At 46.3% G+C, this 23568-nt stretch overlaps 1 protein-coding gene across 1 annotated transcript; it reads left to right on the top strand.

Moving 5' to 3' along the window:
* Positions 1–4070: 4070 nt before the first annotated feature.
* EIF2B5 (eukaryotic translation initiation factor 2B subunit epsilon) lies at positions 4071–23230 on the top strand. The gene is made up of 16 exons (XM_057367145.1): positions 4071–4250; positions 5365–5489; positions 5847–6032; positions 6129–6306; positions 7476–7556; positions 8269–8346; positions 8429–8741; positions 9388–9533; positions 9817–9955; positions 10414–10515; positions 11154–11261; positions 12137–12227; positions 12973–13096; positions 18211–18336; positions 19833–19943; positions 21013–23230. The coding sequence occupies exons 1-16, from the start codon at positions 4098–4100 to the stop codon at positions 21076–21078; spliced, it is 2127 nt and encodes a 708-aa protein (XP_057223128.1). The 5' UTR covers positions 4071–4097; the 3' UTR covers positions 21079–23230.
* Positions 23231–23568: the final 338 nt, after the last annotated feature.

Raw genomic sequence — 23568 nt, 5'->3', positions numbered from 1 at the left:
CCGCTCAATTTCACACRGCTCACTGCAGAGCCAAACAGGAGCACAAAGCTCCTGTGGAGGTAAAGGGAGGTAAACCCTGGACTAAGGTAGRGCTTGAAGGCCAGGGACCCCAAGGATGGAGGTATTGCTGGTGCAGCAGTGGTACAAAAAAATTGTATGTGAATAAGGAAGACAGAAAATGCAGGGGAAGTATTGCTCTGCAGGCTGAGGAGCCTCGCTCCAGGGTGTTCGTGCTCAGGCAGTYCCCGCGTGACTGGGAGTGCTGGTCCCTGTGACTGCTCCAGCACTGTCCCCCACGGGAAATGTCCTTTGCTTTTCAGGCTTAAGCAGCTTCTGGGGTCATGCAGGGTGGCTGCCTCCAGGGACTGCTGTCCCTGTGGCTGGAGCACGTGCCAAACCCAGATGGTCACTGACTCATTTTCCACCCCTGGACAGGGTGTCCTCACTGGGGAGCCTGTGCTGGCCATGCCTGCTCGGTCTCTGAGAGTGACCAGAGGGATGAATCAGCAGAGGATGGAGCTGAGCATAAGCAGTGATAGCAGAAGGGCAGCACACAGGAGCTCCTGCAACTGCCCCATGGTTACCTAGGCAAGACCATGTCTGATAGTTGGACATGAGCACATCACTCTGGGGCTGGTGTTCGTCCTCAGGAGAGCTGCTGGTGAGAGATAATGGAAGCAGTGTCCTGAAGGATGAATCACATCATACAGAATTCATGCATGARCTACCTAAGAAATCTGGAAGGAGCTATTGCTTGCTGAGGCCATTTGGAGAAAGAAAAAACATTGCAAGAAAGAGAAACTGGAGCAAGGCTTGTAAAGGACTGAAAACTCGGCTAAAATATCCAGGGCTGTATATCATACTGCTCAGTCTGTGTCCATGAGGGCAGAGCCTCGGACCAGGAAAAGTCCCAGGAAGAAGTAAATTAGAGAGAACTTTGCTGTGCTTTCCCTCTCATCTCATTCCTGAGCTCCAGGTAGGGCTGGTCAGTGGCAGACAGACTGTCACATGGATATCCCTTCTCTAAGTAAACAGTGGGGCACTCCTGCTGTCCCCTGTCCCTCCAGGGAGACCTGTGCCACCCATGGGGAACCTGCTCAGCTTAACATACCTGTGTGGTACCCAGAGACATGGCATCAACATCCACCAGCAGCACCTCTCTGCTGTGAATRCTTTACCCTTGCAAATGGACCCCTCCAGCCTCATCTCCAAATTCTGGCAGCTGGGGAAGTGCTGATGGAACTCCTGTCTCACTGCATGTCCCACCTGGCACAGCAGCAGCTGAGTWCAGGGARTTGAGCAGCCCAGAGCTCAGGMARCAGTAATGCATCCTCCCTGTTAGCACATCCCACTGGTGGAAAGSAATACCAGGGAGTTCTGCAAGCAGTACCCCAGGGCAGCTGGAGACCCAGGGGGATGCAGACAGGGTGGYCTCGTGTCTAGCTCACCTTCTCAAGCCTGTCAGCCCTGGGCCCAAGAGTGAAGGAGGCCCAGCAGTTCATCTGGCAGAAACCCTCTGCTGAGAAGCACAGGAGAAGCCCAAATGAGCAGAGTGGATGAATAGCCTGTGAGTCAGTGTCCCTGCTGTCCCTGTTTGGCCAGAGCCCAGGGCGTGGGAGGGAGGGAGGCAGAATGGTTGGGGTGTAGAATCTGTCTCACTCTCATGCTTACTGATTTACTTGTTGTCTGCAGTTCCATTTTTCCCTGCAGAACTTGATTTGGTGCTCAGGTAAATCTTGTGTCAGGCACAGAGTCACCCAGATGAACAAGAGGGCTGGACAATGTCCATGTCCTGGCCATTCCTTACCCTTCTCCCAGAGGCAGGAGCTCCTCCAAGGGTTCTTGGGGCAGGCAGACCCCTCTCTAGACCTGGCAAGTGAGAATCAGCTGTCCTGTGGAAGTTCAGAACAMTCCCCTGAGTGCCCAGGGCTCCGGTGTTCCAGGGTTCATGGCCTGGCCCTGTCACCTCTGGCACTGTGTGGGGATGGCCCCAACCAAACCAGGCTCTCTGCCAGCATGGAATGGGCCAAGAAGAGCTGAGTTTAGGCACTAATTGCATCCCTGACCTGGAGTTCAGATGACAAAAGACTCACAGCTCTGTGGAAGGCACAGAGGGATGCTCAGAGAGAACAAAAAAACAGAAAAGGGAAGAGGGTCAAAAATGAAGGAACAAGGACCAGGAAGATATCTCAGAAAGCAGAGCATCCCCACCAGGCACATCATTCCCAGAGCTGGTGTATGCWGTCCTGTGATGCTTTGTGTCTTCCCATCACCCTGCCCACATACTGTGGGATACTGGGATTGACAGACCTCCAACCTAATCCAGTTCAGTCTCATTTCAATTTCCATGAGGTAATTTCAGTTTTAAAAGCTCCCTGGAAGTACATTGCTTTCAGAAAATGTTTGGCTTGGGTGCTGCTGGCCTGCAAGTTCCTGGTGAGACCAAAGGGCAAGGTGTGTGCAAAGCCTGAGGAATATTTATCAAGTTCATTAGCAATTACCTTGATTTGTCTTCTCCTGTTCTTGCCAATTTACCAGGGCAACGTCTTGGAAACTCACCTCATTTGGACAGAACAGGATGTAATTAGCCAGATAATCTGCTGATTCCCCTGTCAAACCTCTCTGTGCCCGGTCCCAACACATGCAGTGGCTGTGCAGGCTGGATCAGACCTGATTTCTGGTGCTGTTTATGCACTTAGTGCTACCTAGGCAGGAATTAAAATGCTGTCCTGCCCTCAGGCAATGACAAATCCACCTCTTGGATCACTCCTCAGGCTGTAACCCCTGGGCTGAAACCATCTGGGATCTTTTGTTCCAGGGTTAGTTCCTTTGCCAGGGCACCAGAATTCCCAAGGGTATGCAGATACCTATTTTTGGAAAGGATGGGGATGATTTATTTCCCACGGGCAGCTCATTTTTGTTTTCTTGCTRTGTCCATCCTTGCTGATTTTTTCCAAACCACTAGCTAAGGTCAAGCGACTCAGCCACAAGGTGCAGCACAGCAAGGGCTCAGTCACAAGTCACTGGGCACAGATGGCACCACGTAAGTGACACGTGAATATTTTAACTGCTCAGGGAAATTTCAGGGAATACCCAATGCTGCAGAGTCCTTCAGGACACAGAGGAGACTTTGTTTTGTATACTTAAGTCCTGCACTTGGGGAGGAATATTGTGTGTTGCCTATTACAGCTTTCTTCTCTTTACTAAAGAACCCTCAGCAATGCCACGGGGCTGTACAGCGCTGCAGGTGATATTGGGGCAGTGCTGTAGGTCTGTGGTTGTGTGGTGCCTCCCTTAATGTCCCTCCYTCAGGATGGAAAGGCCATGCTGTGTGCCCTGGGCTGATAAGAGTAAGCACCTTCCGCCCTCGGGAGGGGCTGAAAATGCCCTGTGTTCTCTCAGATCACAATTGAATTCGAGACTCTCTGAGTCTTTGGCTTGCCACTCAGTGGCAGATGACAGCTGATGACAGCGAGAACCAGAGCTGGGTGTCACAGTGGGTCAGTTTATAGGGGCTGGGGCAGCAGGAGAGGCTGGTGAGGTGACAGAGCAGAGGCTGTGAATGCCTGTCTCCCGTCAGCTGTGTGCTGCCTCACATCAAGGCTGTCCTTTGCAGAAGCAGCGTCCGCACATTTGGAAACGCAGCACAAACACATCACTTCTACGAAGTGTATCAAGAAAACATCACTGCTCTCAAAGCCGGACATCAGCGGGGTCACATCAAAGCACTACACACACCCCAAAGCCACCTGGGGATGTCCGTGTGGGGACATTCAGGCCTTCCTCAGGCCGAGTCCCGGCCGTCCCCGGCAATGCCGGGGAGCTGTGCTGCTCTACCCCCGCTTCCTCCTCGGGGGATGGCGATGGAACGCCTCTCCCCGCTCCTGAGACCGTGCAACGCCGGATCTTGGCGGCGGAGGTGATGCAGGGAGGGGAGCGATGCTGGGGAGGCAAAGGGGAGCCCTCACCCCGCTCCCGCCCCGTTCCCGCCCCGCTCCCGCCGGGACGCGCCGCCCCGCGCTGTTGTGTCCCCGCCGGGCGCCCGTCGCCGTTCCCGTGGCGGGCGGAAGCGGAAGCGGCGGCGGCCGCGTGCGGCGATGGCGGCCCGCGGTACCGCGCGGCGCGGAGCGGGTGCGGGGTCTGCCCGCGGCCCCGACCCGCAGGAGGAGCCGCCGCCGCCGCTCCAGGCCGTGCTGGTCGCCGACAGCTTCAACCGCCGCTTCTTCCCGATCTCCAAGGACCGGCCGCGGGTGAGAAATCCCCTCTGGGTGCTGCCGCCCGCGCCGCGCCGGTGCCTCCGGGGCCGCCTGTCCCGGTGTGCGCCGTCCCGGGAGGCTGGGGCGGGCAGGGGTCTGGCGAGAGCCCGGCCTGGGTCGGGAGGCGGCGAAGCCCCCGGGTTCGGGCAGCCCCCGCCGCGGCTTTTCCCGCCCTCCTGCGCTCCGACAGTTCTCGCCCGTAGGAGTTTCTGTCCCCCGCTGGAGAACAGCGAGGATCTAATTGCTGTGTTGGTGCTGTCCGCTTTTCCATATGGCATGGCGAACTGCCCTGTTGGCTCCTTGTGTGTGGCTGGTGCAGGAGTGGCAGCGGGTTTGGGCAGGCTTGTTTCTGATARAGGAAAGAAATAATATCTTGGCACTTGCCGGCAGTAAAGCGTGAAAGAATATGGCTAGAAAAATGGATAGGGGAGGCATTTTATTTATCCAGCTCAAAAGGCTGTRTGTTAAAGGAACATAAAAAGCTTCTGGAGAATTTAGGTCTGAAGAATTATATTACCTCGTTTGCTGATTAAATGTTTCTGGTGCTTGTAATTATACACATGAGCTCAGRCCTGAAATGAAACAGCATCAAAAATTAATTAAAGGATGGTATGCCATTGCTCCAGTGTGACTCAGTAACTCAGTTTAAAGTGTGAGTTGAATCTCAAGTCAAGAGAGTACTTGCTTCATCTTAGGTTGGTTTTCTTTCTCCTTATTTAATTCTGGACACTCATTTTACTGTGGCTTTATCATTCATGTCTGACAGGTTTTTCTTGAAGCAGTTAAAGCCTGAGTCAGGGAATCAGCACCTTTTTTTTCCTCTGGCTCTTTCATTTATCTGAGTCTCCTTGAAGAATTTTCAGTGATAACTTCACTTTTTTATGCCTTTTTCTCTGAACTGAGGATCTGCCCCTAGAAAATCAGAAATTACTCTTATGGCTTAGATCAGCTCTAAAAGATTTTTATAAAAGCTGGTGGAGCAGTTACTTGTGTTATGTGTTTGTGGTTCTGTTGATGATATTGTATCCTCAAGTTGGAAGAGGTTGTTGCTGATGTTGGAGTGTTTGTTCAGCTATCTATATGTTCTTTGGTTTTGGGTGTTTTTCAGGCTCTTTTACCTATGGCRAATGTGGCCATGATTGACTATACTTTGGAGTTCCTAACAGCAACTGGAGTGGAAGAAACCTTTGTTTTCTGCTGTTGGAAGTCAGCCGAGATAAAAGAGCATTTGCAGTAAGAATATCTTATTTTTTTGTTTCATCATGGAAAGTATTCTTCTCTTTTCCAAAGAGAAAGGCCTCATCAGATCCTTCTGATGAAAACTGCAAGAAATTCCCTTTCAGCTGGTCTCAGAAAAGACCATTCGTCCTGTATAGCAGGGTGGTTGTGCAGTGCATGAAAACAGTTGAGTGTTGTGGGACTGTTCTTCAGTCCAGTTTCTGAGTCTGCCTGAGCCTGGGGATGATGGGCTCAGTGTCACAGGATCCTCCTTGCATCCCCTTACAGATGTGACACCCATGGGGACGCTGTGTCGTAGCGTGTCTATAGGAACACCTTCTTTATGCATTCCTGATTTTTTTCTTCTTCCAGAAAATCCAAGTGGTGCCGGCACACGTCTCCCAACACGGTGCGCTTTGTCACTTCGGACCTGTACCGCTCCCTTGGTGACGTGCTGCGAGACGTGGATGCCAAGTCCCTCGTTCGTTCCGACTTCATCCTTGTCACTGGTGATGTGGTGTCCAACTTCAATATATCCAAAGCCCTGGARGAGCACAAGTAGGTGCTGAAAGAGTGAATGCTTGCCTGGTGTGCTGAGTCTCCAGGCTGTATCTTTCTGAAGGGTGTTCTCATARTTCTGCYCTCCTTTTTCAGGTTACGTCGTAAGATGGAGAAGAATGTGTCTGTGATGACGATGATATTCAAGGAGTCCTCGCCTGGCCACCAYGCCAGGTGCAAGGAGGATGACATTGTTATTGCTATGGACAGTGCTACAAACCGTGTCCTTCACTACCAGAGAACCCAGGGGCTGAAAAGATTCCGCTTTCCTATGGTGCGTCTGGAAGCTGGCAGGTGGAAACAGGCTGTGGTAGTGAGGCAGCCTGCCCAAGGAGGAGATCCTCCTCAAGTGAGGGCTGGGGAAGTGTCCTTGCTGCTCCTCTTGTAGGGGCAGATGATAGGAAATAACTTGTAGTAAACTGACGTTTTTCCCTTGATCTTTATTTGAGGCTTGGTGAARTCATGCTTGGACTCATTTCAGTTTGAACATGGGGCAGATGTATTTCTCAAGTTCAGGTTTTGCCCTTTATTTCCTTTTCATGGTGTAAAATAAGTGAGAGAGATTATTTGTGCTAATTGCAGGGGCTCCCAAATTGAGGTGCATATGTCACTGTCATACATAGACCATTTCCACTGAATTATTTAGGTTGGAAAAGACCTCTCACATTAGAGAGTCCTCCACCTTGTCAGCTAGTCCATGGCATGTCCAGTCATTTCTTGAACACCTCCAGGGATAGGACACCAGCACCTCTCTGGGCAATCCATTCCAGTGTTTAATAACCTTTTCCTTTTTGAAGTGTCACTGAGCCTGACATGGAGGGGAATAACAGAGGTGCAAGGAGTGGTACTTGCTATTACCTCTGTTCACATAGTAATGTAATAAATGCTCTGTAAATGTACATGGAGGCACTTTCTCCATGAGATAGATGGACCAATTTTAATTTTTCAGCTCATAACTAAGGCTGTGATTGTATAGTGTTTTCATACCCAAATCTGTAATCAGAAGGTTATTTCATGTCTTCAGTTGGAAGCACAGTTCACCATAGGAAACCAAAAAGGAAAACCCAAAAGAAACAAAACACAACATTACAAAACTGACTCACAGATGTAAAAGCTGTATTTGGATCATCAGTGTTTTTCTGTACATTTGTATCTCCCAGAGACTAAGGTAAGGAGCCACCTTGAGAAAATGGGATTGTTGTAAATACAAGCTGTTTCTGCACTGTGTAAGGGCAGGCGCAGTCTGCTGTGTGACACCCAGCTCTTTGTGTGACCAGTCTGGGCTTGCTAAGATTTGGTTTAGTGTAGATKGTACATTTCTCTGATCCTCACAACTTCAGCTAGTTTAATAATTCAGTCACTACTGCCCCTGGCATATAGAAAGCTTATGGGGTTTGGTACAGTGTGAGGCACTCAGATAATGGGAATCTTTTTCTCTTTCAGAGTCTGTTCCAGAGTTCTATTGAGAATGTTGAGGTGCGCCATGACTTGCTAGATTGTCATATCAGCATCTGTTCTCCACAGGTGAGTCTTGTCTGTGCAAGGGTCCAAAATTCAGTCTGCTCCCTTGGTACTGTTGGTGTGCAGAGGGTATGTGTGGCCTGAGTACCAGAATTGGAAAACAGAACTGGCTGATCTAAGGGCCTGGCTGATCATGTGGTGCTACTCTGTGGAATGTAGGGGGACTCAGTATGTTTCTGGTGTCCACCGCTGGAGCCCAGGCAGAACTACATGGTGGACGCATTCAGAGACTGGCTGATTGAGCACAGAATGGAATTATTTCAGAAAATAAGCTATTTCACTTTGGGTATAATAACAWCTGTGGAGCAGAGGTGGTGGCTGTGCTATGGATAAGTGTCAGTACTTGCAAGCTKGTACCATGTTAGGGTAACATTCAGAGTTAYTGCAGCAAAGGCTCACTAAMATYTYTTCCATTCATATCTGATGAAGCTTKTCTAGAGYCTTCCTATGRGGGTGAAACTACAAAGTAAGGCTGGGCAAATTGCTTGGAAATGCTAAAGCAGTGTCTTGCCCCTTTTGAAAACCAGAATCTGTTCTTGAGTTCTGGAGGAATAGGAGGAGGAGGAGATGGGAAGGTCAACATTCCTAGCAGAGGGAGTCAGAGCTTTACTCAAGGCTTGAGCGTCACTTTCCTATATTGTATAACTTGGCTCTCTGAGAACCACTCAACAGCCACTAATTACCTGGCTTCTCTCATGTACTTTATTCCTGGCAGGTGGCTGAACTGTTCACAGACAATTTCGACTACCAGACACGGGATGACTTCGTGCGTGGTCTGTTGGTAAATGAGGAGGTAAGGAGAGGGTTGTTACAAGGGAGAGATCCTGTTAGTTTGCCTTAGAGAACCCTCTGACATGCTCCTGCCCATCTCCCAGGTCCTGGGGAACCAGATCCATATGCATGTAATGACAGAAGAGTATGGTGCTCATATATGCAACCTGCTGATGTATGAAGCTGTGTGCTCTGATRTCATCCGGCGCTGGGTTTATCCTCTCACTCCGGAGATGAACTTCAGTGATGACAAGAACCAGAGTTACACCCATTCTAAACACAACATTTACCGAGGTGTGGATGTGAGCCTTGGCCACGGCAGCGTGCTGGAAGAGAATGTGCTCATCGGGCAGGGAACGGTCATTGGCAGCAACTGCTCCATCACCAACAGTGTTATTGGACAGAACTGTAGGATAGGTGAGTGTAAGAATGGGGGATATGCTAGCCTTGCCAGGGTAAATGTTGTTRGGATTCAGTTTTTAAAGTGTGTTTGGCACTGAGAGAGGATGATAGGTGGGTACTGATTTACTGCTGATGGGAAGAAAGGAGAAAAGCTTGGTTTTCCAAAAGAGGAAATGGATTGAAGTTTTCAGGGTACCATAATGAAGCTGGAAAGTACTTTATGCAAATGAGTTGTTTCAGCATGCATGACCTTTACTGATCTAGAGTTATCACCCACCAGCATCCTGCAAATGAGGGACATCTGTCCCCATTTTTGTGAGCTGCTTCCTAGCAGCTCACTCCTAGCCTTGCTCCCTCCTAGCTCACTCCTTCTTAGCCTTAACTGGATTTTCTACGTTTTTTTTTGTGATTTGGCTGTGCTTGTCCAAAACTGAGATGTCAGTTGTTACTCTCAAATCTCTGTAGAGAGCAAACTCATCTTTCAGCTTGAGTAAAAAAAAAGTGAACATAGGCCTCTGAGGCAAATTTTCCCCTGTCATCTAACATCCATCAAGCATCAAGGGCGTTTGGAGTCAGTAAGATGCTTTCTGGTGGACTCAGCAGTGTGGGAGAGCAGCAGACTACCTTGCTCAACGTGTTTGTCCTTGGTGATGTGTAACAGGTGATAAAGTCACTCTGGACGGAGCTGTTCTGTGGGACAGAGTGCACATAGCAGATAACGTGGAGATCCACCATTCTGTTATCTGTGATGAGGCTGAAGTGAAGGAGAAAGTRAAGCTAAAGCCCCGCTGTGTCCTCTCCTCTCAGGTGAGCTGGTTTATGTCTGGTCTGCTTTCTGCCTCTCCTGGCACGTTACTAATCTTACACGAGACCATTYCAGAATACAGGGCTGCCCCAAGCCTCCTTACACAGGTAGAGGCTGTGCTACTGCTCCCACCTTTTCTTCCCTTTGTTTGGCTGGGGCAGTATGGTATGGGATGTAGCCATCTTCAGCTATACTTGTTAGTGACAGCTTGTCTGGAGCTGCTGGTGGAGGTACAAAGGGCCAGTCAGAGTGCTTTTCRTTAAGCTAAGTTTCACATATTTGCAGGTGGTAGTGGGTCCTGGCATCACTCTCTCTGAGGGCACAGTGATCTCTCTTCATCCCCCAGATGAGGAGGAAGARGACGATGACCAGTTCAGCGATGATTCTGGTGTGAACAAGGAGGAGAGCAAAGTGAAACTAAAAGGTATGAGAGTCTCTGTCTCTGTGCACTTAAGCTATGTAGAAGGTTTTGTCTTCTGTGATCTTTTGGGATCTTTACCTACCTTTTTCTAGACACTGCAATGCAAGGGTGAAGCTTAGAGCTGCATCCAGCTTGGAACCTGTGTGTTTTCCTCAGGGCAACCAAGGATATTCAGCTGTGTCCACAGGCTTTGTCCTTGTGATGTACTATTTTTACAGTCTGGGGTTGTCAAGGGATCTAAACATGGTCTGCCAAATGTTGCTGCTATAGGGAGGAGTAAGTCAGTCACTCTTCAAGACAAGTGAGAAAATAAAAGCTGAGATCTACATGCATCTGCAGGGATTCCAGCTCTTCTGATGAAGGCTACTTAGGGGCAGTAATATTCAGGTTGTACCAGTCTATTTCAGGTTTGCCTGTAAGCAAATCCAGTACATCTACACTGATTGCTGATTCTTTCTCAGGTTACAATAAAAAGGATGTCGGCTCCGAGGGCAGRGGCTATCTCTGGAAAGCAGATGACAAGAATGAAGAGGATGAAGAAGAGCAGAGACAAAGTCTATGGGGTGAGGAAAAATTTTGTTTGGTCACCTGGGGGTGAATGGGCAGGGGTGTGTTGGGGAAACTGGCTAAGTGGGATGCTGGTAATTGTGATTAGAGTAAGATTTGAGATCTGTGAAGCAGACTGGCTTCAGGTAACAGCTATACGTGGAAGGAAGGTGAGAGGTAAAAGCAGGTCATGGACCAGATTTTTTCTTTCTGTGCTCTGTGAAAGGTATATTAGATATCTGCCTTGCAGTAACACACAGAGCTGTCTGTSCTGGGAATGCTGCACTATGGGACACCTGGCCCTCCCTCAGAGGGAATACACTTTGGCTATTCCGGGTGCTGCTGGCTTTCTTCCTGCYAGTGACAGAGTGTGCTGACATTGCTCCATTGTGAGTCAGCAGTCTGCGCAAAATGCAGTTGCTTTTGTCCCTGTCCTTTGTTGTCTGCCTGCAGAATCAAAAAATCCCATTATCCTAGTGCCAGCTGTAGTGTTCCCTCTGCAGCAAATCTAATCATCTGGACCTGTAAATAGAAGCTTCCTTGCAAGGACAGAGAGTTGCTGACTTGGTTGGGAAGTCCCTGGGACACCTGATTCTTCATCCATATGACAGTTGCAGCTTTTGAGTGCTGAATGCTGCGTCTTCTCCTTCCTCAGGCCCAGCTCTGCACTCTGAAGAAGAGAGTGAGTCTGACAGTGACCTGAGCATGGGCTCTGAGGAGCCAGACAGTCGGGCAGTGTCCCCTCAGCTGGATGACATCAAAGGTGAGAGATAGGCTCTGAAGAAGCACAGYGATTCTGCAGATAATGCAGTGTGTGAGATTTGTGCTACTTTCTCTGGGTGTAATAGAAAATTGTGCGTTGTTTCATGATCTCACTTGCTGCATTTTCTACAGAGTTCTCTAATATTCCCTGTATTGCTGTTGGGACAATAACCTAAGGCAGTCAAGGATGAGAAACTAGACAAAGAGCCTCCATCTTTCTCATTCCTCATCACCTGACCTTCATGAAAGAGATCTTCCTAAGCTGTCTGTTTAAAGGCAGTGTCATTGCCTGAATTTAGAGACTGGGAAGGTCCAGCAAAGTCTCCCTGTGTAGACACCTTAGTGCTGTAATCATGCTGGAAAAATAAACGTCCTTGTAGGAGCTGCCTCTTATGCCAARGATGTTTTGTTTTTCTGTTCTGTTGTGTTAAGCTTGGATTTGAAAGAAGTTCAAACCAAATTGGAAAAACCAAAAAAACTTGCTCGTGTTCGAATGTTTCCCCAAAGGAAATTAAACCAATARATTTTAGGTTTGAATTCATATCTTTAGTTATGGGAAGATGAGGCTTGTCTGAATAGGAAAGGGAAGAYTGTAAAAGTGTAATAGAAACTGCTWTAAAAGGCTGCAGAGATAAATGGCTTTGTACTGGTCTCTGTGGATAGATCAATGATATCTAGTAGGTAGTTCCCTTTGTTTGAGTTGCATCCCACCATTGATAAGTATAATTGCTGTGGGCTTCTGTCAGCTTACAAAGAACAAATAGACTCTGTGTCAGAATGTTTTTGTTGTGAAAGGCATAATTGCTTCAGTAATGAGCAGTTTGAAGAATCTGTGCTTTTCCCTCGTGTCTAACTGCCCCTCCTTTCTTTCATTAGTTTTCCAGAATGAGGTTCTGGGTACATTACAAAGGGGCGAAGAAGAAAACATTTCCTGTGACAACCTGGTCTTGGAAATCAACTCCCTCAAGTGAGTGTTCCCTTAGGGATGTTGTCCCTTTTGCTGAACAGTTGGAATTGACAGCAGACATGTCAAAAGAAGAGGAGAAACCATGTGAATACCCATTGTTAGCCATTTTATCAGTATAGAGCATGAGAAATGCAGCTGAGAGATCATGATTGAATGATGACAGGAGTTGATGGAGAGCACCAGCTGCATCTCTAGCATCCTTGGTGGTTAGGCTTTTCTGGCCCCAGCTCTGTAACAAGAGATTGAATTGCTGCTAAATAACTGTGGACTGGAGAGAGCAAGCCAGTTCTTGGCACAACTGCCTGGAAGTTCATGCAGGGTCTGATGCTCTGTGCATTGCAGCATTCAGCCAGCTGCACTGTGGCTTGTCCACAGTGTTTTTACAGCAGCAARTCTAGAACACATAATCAGAGTGCCTTTTATCTAGTGTTTCTCRAATCCAAACCTGTTTGCCTTCTTTTGTGCAAGAGCATTCCCACAGCACTCTGGTAAATGTGAGGGTGCTGACCCCACAGCAGCTTGTTCCATTGTGATAGCAGATTTTCAGGATTTACGGCCTTTAATGCAGGGCCTGATGCAATGCAAGATGGTTTATGGTCTGAATATTTGGAAAACCAACCAAACAAATAAAAAATAGGTTGAGAATATAAAAATCAGATTTTCTGCTCTATCTCTGTCAATAGCCACAGTCTGCAGGGATCAGGTAATGTGAAATGTTGAGGGTTTTTTGCCTTTTTCATCATAGGTATGCCTATAACATTGGCCTGAAGGAGATGATGCAGGTGCTCAGTAAAGTGATCCTGGAGTTCCCATTGCAGCAGCTGGATGCAAACCTGGACTCCCAAAACTATTTCTCAGCGTTACTTCCTGTGAGTCCWGCTCCATTTGACTCTTCTTTGGGCCTGTCTCCTAGTGTGTAGCAGTCTCTCTGTGTGCTCCAGGTGGTTTCTGCCTGAGAAGTTTCTTTGGTTAAGCCTGGAGCCACCTGAACTCCTTGAGTTCATGAGTGTCTTTGTCTGCTATAGAAGTGAAAATGAACTGCAACTGTTGTAGCTGCTTGACAGAGCACAGATGAGACTGTAGGTRTGGGAGCTCTCCTTCAGTACCCATGGTTGTTTCTGTTGCCTGKGTGAGACAGCAGAAGTGCATCATTTGTAAAAGAGAACAGAGAAGGTTTGTTAGAGATGTCTTTACATGCTTGCATTCCAGCAAMCAAGTTCCAGTCCATCTCAAGTCCTGTCCCTGGGGCAGTGGAGAGCACTTCTCTCCCAATGGGATCCTTTCCAAGGTCTTACTTGTCTGCATAATATAGTTGGTGCCAATTTTTTTTTCAGCCAAATGCAAAGGCACAATATTGTGTCTTTGTGCAAAGATGAAGTTCTGTTTTGGCTCTAGGGGGATGGGTTGTATAGCTGGGTATACCAACCTAATTTCCTGCTTTATGGCAGACAAAATAGGGTAGGATCTGTTTCCAAAAGCAGGCAGTCTTAATGGTTTTGTTCACCCAAGCTGAAGTCATTGTAGTATTTTTGTCCCCTTGTTACAGTCCATTTACGAATCTGACTTTGCAAACTCTACAGATTATGAAGATGCTTTTTCAGAAATAAAAAGTCTGACACATGTTTGGGACAGGCTGTTTCAATTTTTTTTTAAGACTACCTTTTTTTTAGGAGATTGAGTTTAAGAGGAACACTAGACTTCCTCATAATCCTTTCTCTGAGGAAATATGTGATTTCAGTTGTTGGGAAAGAGTGGAAAACTAATTTGTGTAGGTGTAAGCATGGTACTTAATTCACCGCTTGGAAGTGAATTTCTGCCTTCTGCAGAAAACATCCATGTAAACTTATCTGTTCTTCAAATGGCTTTGTGAGATTTTCCAGACTCTTTTCTTGAATAGCATGTCCTATCCTAGAAAAAGAGAATTGAAGAAGTAGGACTGAGGAAAATGTTGGAGCAGGTGTTAGATTCTAAGTGGAAAGAAGTACATCTAGACAACAGTTTGTGTGGAATTGGTAGTTATGTAGTATGGAATTTTTTTTTAATCCCAAGGGGGATATGGCATCTCTTTGTCTCCCTGCTTAGGGTCCTAATCTAGCATGAGTGGGACAGGAGAATTTCATTGCAGCACTCAGTCAGAACATGCTCTAGTTTGGGCTGAAGCGTATAAATGTGTAAAGTTTTGTGTAATTGTCCCAAACCCCTAGAAGCTGAAGACAATGGTAGTGTGGGAAAAGTTTCTCCGGGTAACTTTGTCCATATATTTTTCGTGAAAGAAAGTTAATACTCATGTTTAGCAGCAGAGAGAGCAAATCAACTCACCTTTAGTGAGAAGTATTARTAATCAGAATGTAATGTTGAGAGTGACCATGCCCCATTTCATGGACAGGTGGCATTTGTCTAGGCAGGGAATTGTGTTCATTCATAAAATATTTCATAATTTTGTTTCATAAACACAAATCATCCTTAGATTTATCAAAGCAAGCCAGGTGTCARATCAATTTGCCATCATTCCAGCCAGTTTCTCCAGATGCTGCCTTGTGAAGARCAGCCAGGAAGTTTTTTAGAGAATCCTTCTCTGGGACAGTTTGTGCCTGGGTTGGWGCCTTTGCAGAATTGCTATGCTGGCTTTCTGCACTGCTTTCAGCAGGAGCACAGTGTCCTGGTGAAGTACAGCTGTGTTCACTTGCACACATGCTGTTTGTCACCATTTCAATAACCCAATATTTGAGATGGGATGTGCCTCTAATGGAGGTAGTGAACCAGCCTCCAAAGGCTTATTAATAACACATCACTGGTCTTCTGAGGCAGCAGCTTTGTGCTCTGAACCAGCAGTGCTCTGAAAAGAAACAGTTCTTCAGGCAGAAAATGTGTAGCATCTAAAACAGTGGCTTCTCTGCAACTTTTGATTCCCTAGTTAATAAAAAGTACACTCCATTAATTTACTAATTCTTATTTACACCCTGTGAATCCCAGGCACTGGCTTGGTRGAGGTTAATACATAATGAAAGCTGTTGCTGCTAAACTGTGCAGCTAAAACTGCCTTGGGCAGTAGCAGTATTGGGCTGAGAGCTGCACATGATGGAAACTGTTACTTTGTTGACAGAAGGGGGTTACTTACATTCTGAGAATGATGGGTATCAGAAGCCCACTGACCCTTGCAGGCCTRTTTTATGTTTCACACTCTCTTTGTAGCTCATCTCTGACCAACACATGCTGAAATAGGATGTCTTTCTTGTGTAAAACCTATGGTAGAGCGGTCCTGAACAGCTGAGGAGGGGAAATTGTGGGAATGCCATAGATATGATGTACAGTTTGACTTGAAACCACAGTATGTGCTCTGAAGTGCTGGCTCCTGAGCATGAAGCTCTTAAGTGTTGCAACAATTTTATGAAACAAGCATCTAGTAAAGGATATGCCTGTGRGTATTTTTTTCAGATGAAACATGGAGGCTTGAGAAATAGAGGTATCTAGTTGGATGTATGTCAGGCATCTCATTTAGCTCTTGTACAAGKTGMAAAGCAGAGATGCTATGGACCTTTCCCAGAACTGGGATTCTGTAATGCTATGGATGTGAATRCAATGTGGGATTCCTTATCCAGGGACCAAATGGATCTCTGCCATTGCTGGAGGCATTTTTGGTGATTAGCAGAGAGGCTGTTGTGGTATAACCGGCTGTAATTACAGTTTCTTCCATTGTGTTTTGCACGTACTTCCTGATGGTGTTCTATGCTGGTGGTAGGTGTGAAATCAGCTTGGTGTTCAGACTGTCCTTCTGAGAAGAGAGCTGGATCACAAACCCCTTTGAACTTGTTAAAGTATCATTGACCAGATTTGACTAAAGGTGAATCAATCCATCAGAGACATCTGATTGTTTTCTCCAGACTGCAGATTGTTTTGAGGAGTTACCCGGGTAGAGTCAAAGCCTGGAAAGTTGTGATATTGTCCRTAGGGTTCTCTGTCAGGTAACTTTTCACATTTTTCAGTGTTTTCTCAAATCCACATCACAAGCTAATTCTCCAGTTTAGATTTTCATTAAACTCCCAAAACAGCCTCTCTGGTTCTACAGGATTAGAGGATGSTTTTCTGGAGCCTCTGTGGGGCTGAGCCCTACTTTCCTCATTAGCACCAGCTACAATGCAGTGTATGTTCTCAACCTGACATGGTATATTTTTTCTTCTTTSCCTTTCCCAGCAATAGGCCCACTGGATTGAGTCCTGGGGTTGTGAGTGTTTCCTTTATAAGTAACTTGCTTTCAGAAACTCAGTAGCTTCTGATTAGATTTATACCTGCTTATAATTTAAGGGCATTAATAGAAAGGTATTACAAAGTGTTTCTTAGCCTGGAAGGATTTTCCAGTAGCTTTACTGCAGTTGAGGTGAAGATTCCAAAGAATAATAAAAATGCAGGAGATGGTTGTAGAGGAGGCGAGAGTGTGTAGGATTAAGCATTTTGCTAAACAACACTYCCTGGAAATATGCCATAGAATCCTGAGTTGTTGTGGTACCATGATGACCAGGATTATTTGTGCTGTTACTGTTGTTCCTTGAGACAGTCAATGTTCTACTCTACAGATGTGTTTGTTTGTACTAATTCCCTCCTTTGTTTCTGCTCGAGGCATGCAAATGCCAGCACACTTGCATAGTGAATGTGTTTGAAGAGGTGCTGGAGTGCAGCACTGCAGAGTAGATGAGCAGTTTCCTAGCTCAGGCTGTCTTTGATAGTCCACACTGTCATGGGCTATCTCCATAGCCTGGGTTCTAGCTCTACTGTGTGTCCTGGAGCTCTCCCTCTCTCAGGGTACTGCCTGTTAACGGTTACCCTGGACAGAATAATACTGATTAACCCTGAATTTAACTTTTTCATCACACCCCAAGCACCTTTGAATTGYCAATTTCCCTTCAAAACAGACCAGATGTGTTCTGTAAGGAGACACTGCTGAGGGCACAGATACCTGTACAGTGTATCTGTACAGGCATGCCAGGGATGGGGCTTCATGATGGTCTGCTGTTGAATTACTCCATTTCAAATGATGTGGAACTCTGATTTAATTTCCTACAGTGTTTTCATGGTATGGTCAGGTCATGATGTGGCCRATGAAGAATTTTTGTTTCTTATCCAAGTTCTCATACCTTTTAAAATTTTTATGGATAGGCATCTAAGTATTACCTCYTATCCCAGATTCAGGTCAGTCTGTGCTGCTTTGCAGAGCTCCCTGCTGCTTGTTTCCCAGAAATGTACAACAAATGAAAGAGCTGTGGGGGACTCAGACAGAAATATTGTTTGAAGAGACAACACTAGAATCATTAAAAAAATCCTTAAGACTTCAAGAAAAAATAAGCCCTGGAGGAGAGAACAACGAATAGTGTAACAGCTTCTTGCCCTTCATCCTTCCCACCCATTCCCTGCAGCAGGCTTCAGGATCCAAACAAGCCTCTAGGCACACAGCAAATGTGTGATTTGCACTTAGGGGCTGCTCTGACATGTTCCTGTTTTAGGGATGGCTGTTTTTCACTGTTCTCATCTACTCAGCTGGTAATTAACCTGGCATTATCTTTTTCTATGTTTTCTTATTCATCCTTCTGCTCTGAAGGAAAATTCCACTGAAATGTCAGCTGCTCTGTGGGGGGAGGCTGTGAGTAGCGTGTAGGTATCTCTCCTTTTCAGTCTGCAGTGAAGAGATTTTGTTTGAATACCAGACTCCCTYGAACAAATTTATTGTGATGATCTGGTATTTCATATAGAGAGGCAAAACCAAGAAGGATAATGGATATCCTGAAAGCTTCTTAATAAAATCAGATTCTGTCCTCACAAGTGAGACTTAATAGCATCTGTTTCATGGACAGAGAGTCAATTACTCGAAGTGGTCAGCTGAATGGTTTCATAAAATGCTTCCCTGGGTCCGTTCCTTGGTGTAACACAGCTGAAAAACTGAGTGCACCCATCCATCTCAGCTCAGGAGCTCTTCTGTGTTTTCTCCCCACAGCTGTTGAAGAACTGGACCCCATTGTTTAAGAACTACATAAAACGAGCATCAGATCACTTGAATGCCTTACGTGCCATTGAGGAATTCTTCTTGGAACATGACAGTCTCTGCACATCAATAGCTAAAGTGAGTATTCCCTCCCAAATCTGTTTTTGCTAGATTCACGGGGGAATGCATCCTATTTACATCATTGCCTCTCTGCTTTGGGGGAGAGAATTTTGGGGTCTCAGTGGAGAGCGCGTGTAGAAAATTAATCTATAACAATTTATTCTAAAAAAAAAAAAAGGTTCTATGTCTGCCTGTGCCTCTAAGGGAGCACAGCTGAGGGTGAGTATTAATTACCAGCCTGCAGCCTGTGGGGAGCTATTATTTTGCAGTTTCCAACATAGATGCCCTTGTTGTTAGACACTGGAAGAGGCAAGGCCGTAGAATTGCTCTAGGAAGAGCTTTACTTCATTTGTGTCCCCATGGTCCCTGGGATCTAGCTGCTGAATGGTTTGTCCTACTTTGGAGAGCAAAACAAAAAAGCTGGGAATAAAAGTGGGATTTTATTCAGTCTGAGCTAGTTATGAAATTTGGAATAAAAAGGAACCTGACATGTGGCTTACTAGCTGTCTTTCTGCTTCTGAGAGTTTTTGTATATTCCTCCTCACTGTCCTTCACAAATATTTTGTCTGCCCTATCACATGGAGAGCATTTGACTTGTATTGCAAGTCTCCTTTAGCAGTGACTCAGGAAGCCTCTGCCTCTTTTGGAAGAGCTCTCCTAGAGCATCCTAACACTTGGTTCCTCAAGAAAGAGTAATCCTAACTTCTGCTACCAGTGCTTCTGGCTGATGGCAAAGCACTTAGGACTAGAGCCAAAAGCATTCAGTTTGGTGATCCAAAATGTCCTTGAATTACAGCAATTGTTTGGCATGTGTCCATTGTTCTAGGGGCCTGGGTTTCTCTAGAGGCTGGGAATTGAAGTGACACTTTATATTTGGAGTTGGCAGCCAGCTTTGTTAGTGCTGTGCTGCAGGGAGACCKACTGCAAAGTGCCTGCTCTGCCTGAGCACAAAGGCACCCTGAGAAAGCCTGATCACATCTCCCCCTCGCTCATGGGGCAGGGGCTTGAGCTGCYGAATGACCAATTGCTTTGACACCTGCCATAAGGCACTGCAAAGAGAGAGCTGGCAGGRGGACACAGCCTGGGGCAGAGCTGGATAGGTTCATGCTCCTCTGCACGTGTCACTGTTGTATGTGAGCCTGCATCAGTTGCTTGTTGGATCTGCTTTGGGGGTGGTGTTTGGGTTGCTTTAAAAAGAGAACTTACGTCTTGWACTGATGTCCTCTGTGACCCCTGGTTGCCCACTGCTCTCAGTCATATCCAGCATCCACAGAGCTGAAGCTGATGAGACTTGAACTTTGACTGATTATGTGTCACAGCATCTGTCAGGAGCATAAGGCTTGGTAGGAGAAGCGCAGTTATTTTTAACAGTAAAAGGAAAACGAAGCAGMCTGAGTGCCTTCTGGTGAAGACAGAGCTGAGAGACACAGATTACGTGCAAACTTTGTACTTGGACATGAGCTAGTCCCAAAAGAGTTTATAGAGAGCCTGTTGCTCTTTTCTAATTGATGCAGGTGTTGATGACATTTTACCAGCTGGAAATTCTGGAAGAAGATGTAATTCTCAATTGGTTCTCTTTGCGGGACACGTCTGACAAAGGAAAGCAGCTTCGTAAAAACCAACGGGTGAGTCCCAAAGGTGTTGGGAGAGGCCGGGGTGGGGGGAGAGAGAGACAACAGCTGCTGAAAGAAACTTCGGGTGGAGTTTGGTGTCACTGTCACCTTCTGTGGAGCAGCTGCCATCACATGATAGGCCAAGAAACACCAGTGCCCTGAGCATTAAGCAACACAGYTCTGTTCTCCAGAACAGGCTTTTCTGTGGATTCTGCCATAATCATCCTGTTTGGATGAGGAATGGAGGTAGCATGAGGATTGTTTTTAGTGGGTTCTCTGTAGCACGAGGCCAGCACTTTCTGGAGTAGCAGCATGGCTTCTCTAAGCCAACACTCATTTGAAATGGGCTTTAGGCCAATGCCCTGTGTGCTGGCCCCATGCAATTCCTTTGAAGCTTTCATTCCTGGCTCAGCAGTCCCTKCACATATATTTCTAAGCTTTTTCTGTACTGAGTGGTTTCATTTGGCTTCTGTTGCAAGGAGCATATAAACTTCCCTCCTCCATCAGGCAGAACTTTGTGCTGCAGTTTGGCTGAGCCCTGTTCCAGTCCTCCTCCCTGGATCTGGAAAAGGAGTAGAGGAAAAAAAGCCATCTGAAAAACAACTTTGTTTAAAACCTTTGCAAAGTCAGCTATTAGTATAGGTCAGCAGCGCTTTCAGCTGCTTGTTCAAGCCCAGTTAAAATGTAAAATGAGCTGCCTTTTTCATAGCAGTTTCTGAGGGAGTAGATTTTTTTCCCAGCRGAGTTTTCCTATCTTAGCTAAGGTGCAGCTGCCATCTCTCAGCTTCAAGCTCTGAAAAACTCAAACTTTTGTCTATTTGCTGAAYGTTGTGGGGATTGTCTGACTGAGGAATCTCCTTCAGGAATTTAACCAATCTGCATTTGTATGTGGCATCCCGGTTGTTTTTCAGCTAATTGCCTCTCTCTCCCTCAATCTGCCTCCATTTCTGTTTCTTCTGGAAACACTTTATCCTTCTTGTGCATGATAAGTTGGTGCTCACTCACACAGTGTATTTGTTGAGCATTTCCAGCATCTCTTAGGTGTCAGTTGTTACCCAATTACATTTCGTTCTCTCTGCAGCTCCAGAAGTTTATCCAGTGGCTGGAGGAGGCGGAGGAGGAGTCGTCTGATGGCGACCAAGACTGATGTGGTGGCTCAGCATGAGAAGAGGCTCTCACTGCCTTTCTGGGCCGAGTGGGCAGGGCAAGATCAATGCCAGTGCATGGTGTGTAGATGTGGGGCCTGACATCCAAGTGACTGACAATCCCATCGTAAATTCAGTTGTGTGTTCCCAACTTTGCCACTTCCCTCCCTTCCTCACTTGCACCTTATGTTGCAACCCAGTGTAAAAACAATAAGGGAAAAGCAGGAGGCGGTGATACCTAAAATCCCTCTGGAACCTGGATATGATGTACTATAAGCTATCTTTTGGGAGGTCCTTGTTACTAATACAAGGGGAGAGAGTAGATGCAAATGGATACGATGCTCTTGTAGATCTAACCATCAGGGTTGTGGAAGRATGGTCATACAGCTAAGGTATTTGGAGTCGTTGCTTCTGGAGCTAAGGGAACTCCTGCTGAAGAGACACTGGCAAGGTTGGTGARTAAGAGCATGTGGATTAGGATCTGGAGTGCAGGACTGGAATTCAGTTCTTGCGCCTGGAGAAGGTGCACTTGTCTGAGGATGCCCAAGGCATTTTGCAGCCTAGAAGGCACTTCTGTGATCTTTCCAAAAGGGAAAATCTCTTGCCATCTGCCGTGCTAGGATCTAACACAAGGTTGCACAGTGGAGTTGGTAAAACCATGTGTTTCCCCTGCTGTAGGACTGGGGGTGATGTGTGCTGGGCTCCCCCGCAGGGTTGGCTGATGGTGGACGGCTGTACAGATCACCACATCCTGCATGTGATTGTTCTTCTGTGCCCCCAGCTTAGCAGACAAGTTTTAGAGAAGTGTCTTTTAATTTTTTTTATTAAAAGGGAGCAGAGGTGYCTGTCTCCTCCTGCTGCACCAACTACCCTTGCAGTTTGCCCTGGGGGCACTGACTGCACCAGCTGCTTTGAGGAGAGTGCACAGTTGTGCTCCAGTGTGAAAAGGAGCGAATGGTATTTCCTTCAGCAGCACATGGTCTGTGTATCCACATGATTTCAGTTATATAAGCTTGCTTACTTCATGGCCGTTTATTTATTTGAAAACTTCCCTCAGACAGCAGGGAAAGTGCTGCAAACCACTGTGAGGCTCTGCAACCACAGAGCAGCTCGGCAGGCAGCAGGGAGTGAGTGTRCCTCTAGCCCAGGCAATGTGTGGCAGCAGCAAGGCCTTTAGGRACAGCTTCCTTGGAAGTGTCGCTGTGCTGTGTTCTCCCCTGCTCAAAGAACACAGTGAAAASGTACAGCAAGCATTGTTTCAGCTTSTTTTCATAGGTGGGTTATTTGTTGGATGTGCTGACCTTGCCTCTGCCCCTTCAGGAGGAGCATGGAATAAATCCTTCGCAGGGGGAAATGCACTGGAGCTGCCCACTCAGGATATTTACTTGGCTGTTCCGTGGTGCCACAATTGTCAGTGAGGGGACAGCATTGGATGCTGGAGACCAGGGATACTGCCTCTAAAAAATTGATGTTCAGGCAGGGCCATCTTGTGCACTCACACTATCAGTTGCCAGGATTGTGCATAAATGTCCTTGTTTTCTGACATTGCAAACTCAGTCTTGTAAATGTTGGGGAAATAGTTGGTATCTGAATTTTCTGTATCTGCCAATATTTAATTCAGGGAGCAAATAAAAACTATCCTGGTGTTACCAGCTTGTTTTCTTTTTTTGACTTGGAATTGTGTGTTTCCAGTTGTGGTACATGCCTGAGAAGTGTTTCATGTATAAGTTAAATAACTCATCACTACTTTTTCCTCAGGAGATTTTAAGTACACAATAGGCAGGTGAGATATCAGCACAGTTTTTGATCGGTTAAAGTGTTCAGTGGTAACTCATGACCCCTCTGTTTGCAGCTAGAGAAGTTTATTAAAACTTCTGAACTTGGAATCCTGAAGTGGGTGAGGTTTGCTTTTGTACAGAATTATATTGCAAAGATCAACCTTAAATSTGTTATCCTTTGTCATTATGGGAATTAGTGAGAATGTTGGCTGATAGACCCTGCATTGTGCCCTCCTGATGCTGGGAAATATGAATTGGCAGAGACAGGGAAAGACGGCTACAGAGCTCTTAGTAAAACCATTTACAAACCAGCTGCAAGAACTTGGAAATTTTAAAATCTCCTTGGACATCTTAAGTATTTTTTTTTCCTTTTACAGTGTGAAGATGGCTTAGAAATAAATTTAACATGTAGTGCTGTAAATTGCACTGTTTTGCCAGAAGTTCTTGATTATTTGTGCCAAGTAATAATTCCACTTTTGTTCTTTCCACATTCCTTCCTCCTTTGCTCCATCTTTGTGGTAGGATCTGCTTTTTTACCCAGGAGTTAAAATCCAAGGGAAGAATGTTGCTCTTTGGCCACATCCTTTGGGCCTTGCTTGTATATGGTGGGGTAGTTTTATAGATGCCAAGAACAGAGTAGCAAAAAGAAAACAAACTAGGACACTTGATACTCTCCAAGGTGGAGTTCTGGCATGGTGCTGCATCCTTATGGGC

Source organism: Malurus melanocephalus, unplaced genomic scaffold (assembly GCF_030028575.1).
Source record: "Malurus melanocephalus ecotype Western Australia unplaced genomic scaffold, MMel_1.1 scaffold_75, whole genome shotgun sequence".
Lineage (NCBI taxonomy): Eukaryota > Metazoa > Chordata > Aves > Passeriformes > Maluridae > Malurus > Malurus melanocephalus.
This window is presented reverse-complemented; position numbering and strand designations above follow the sequence as displayed.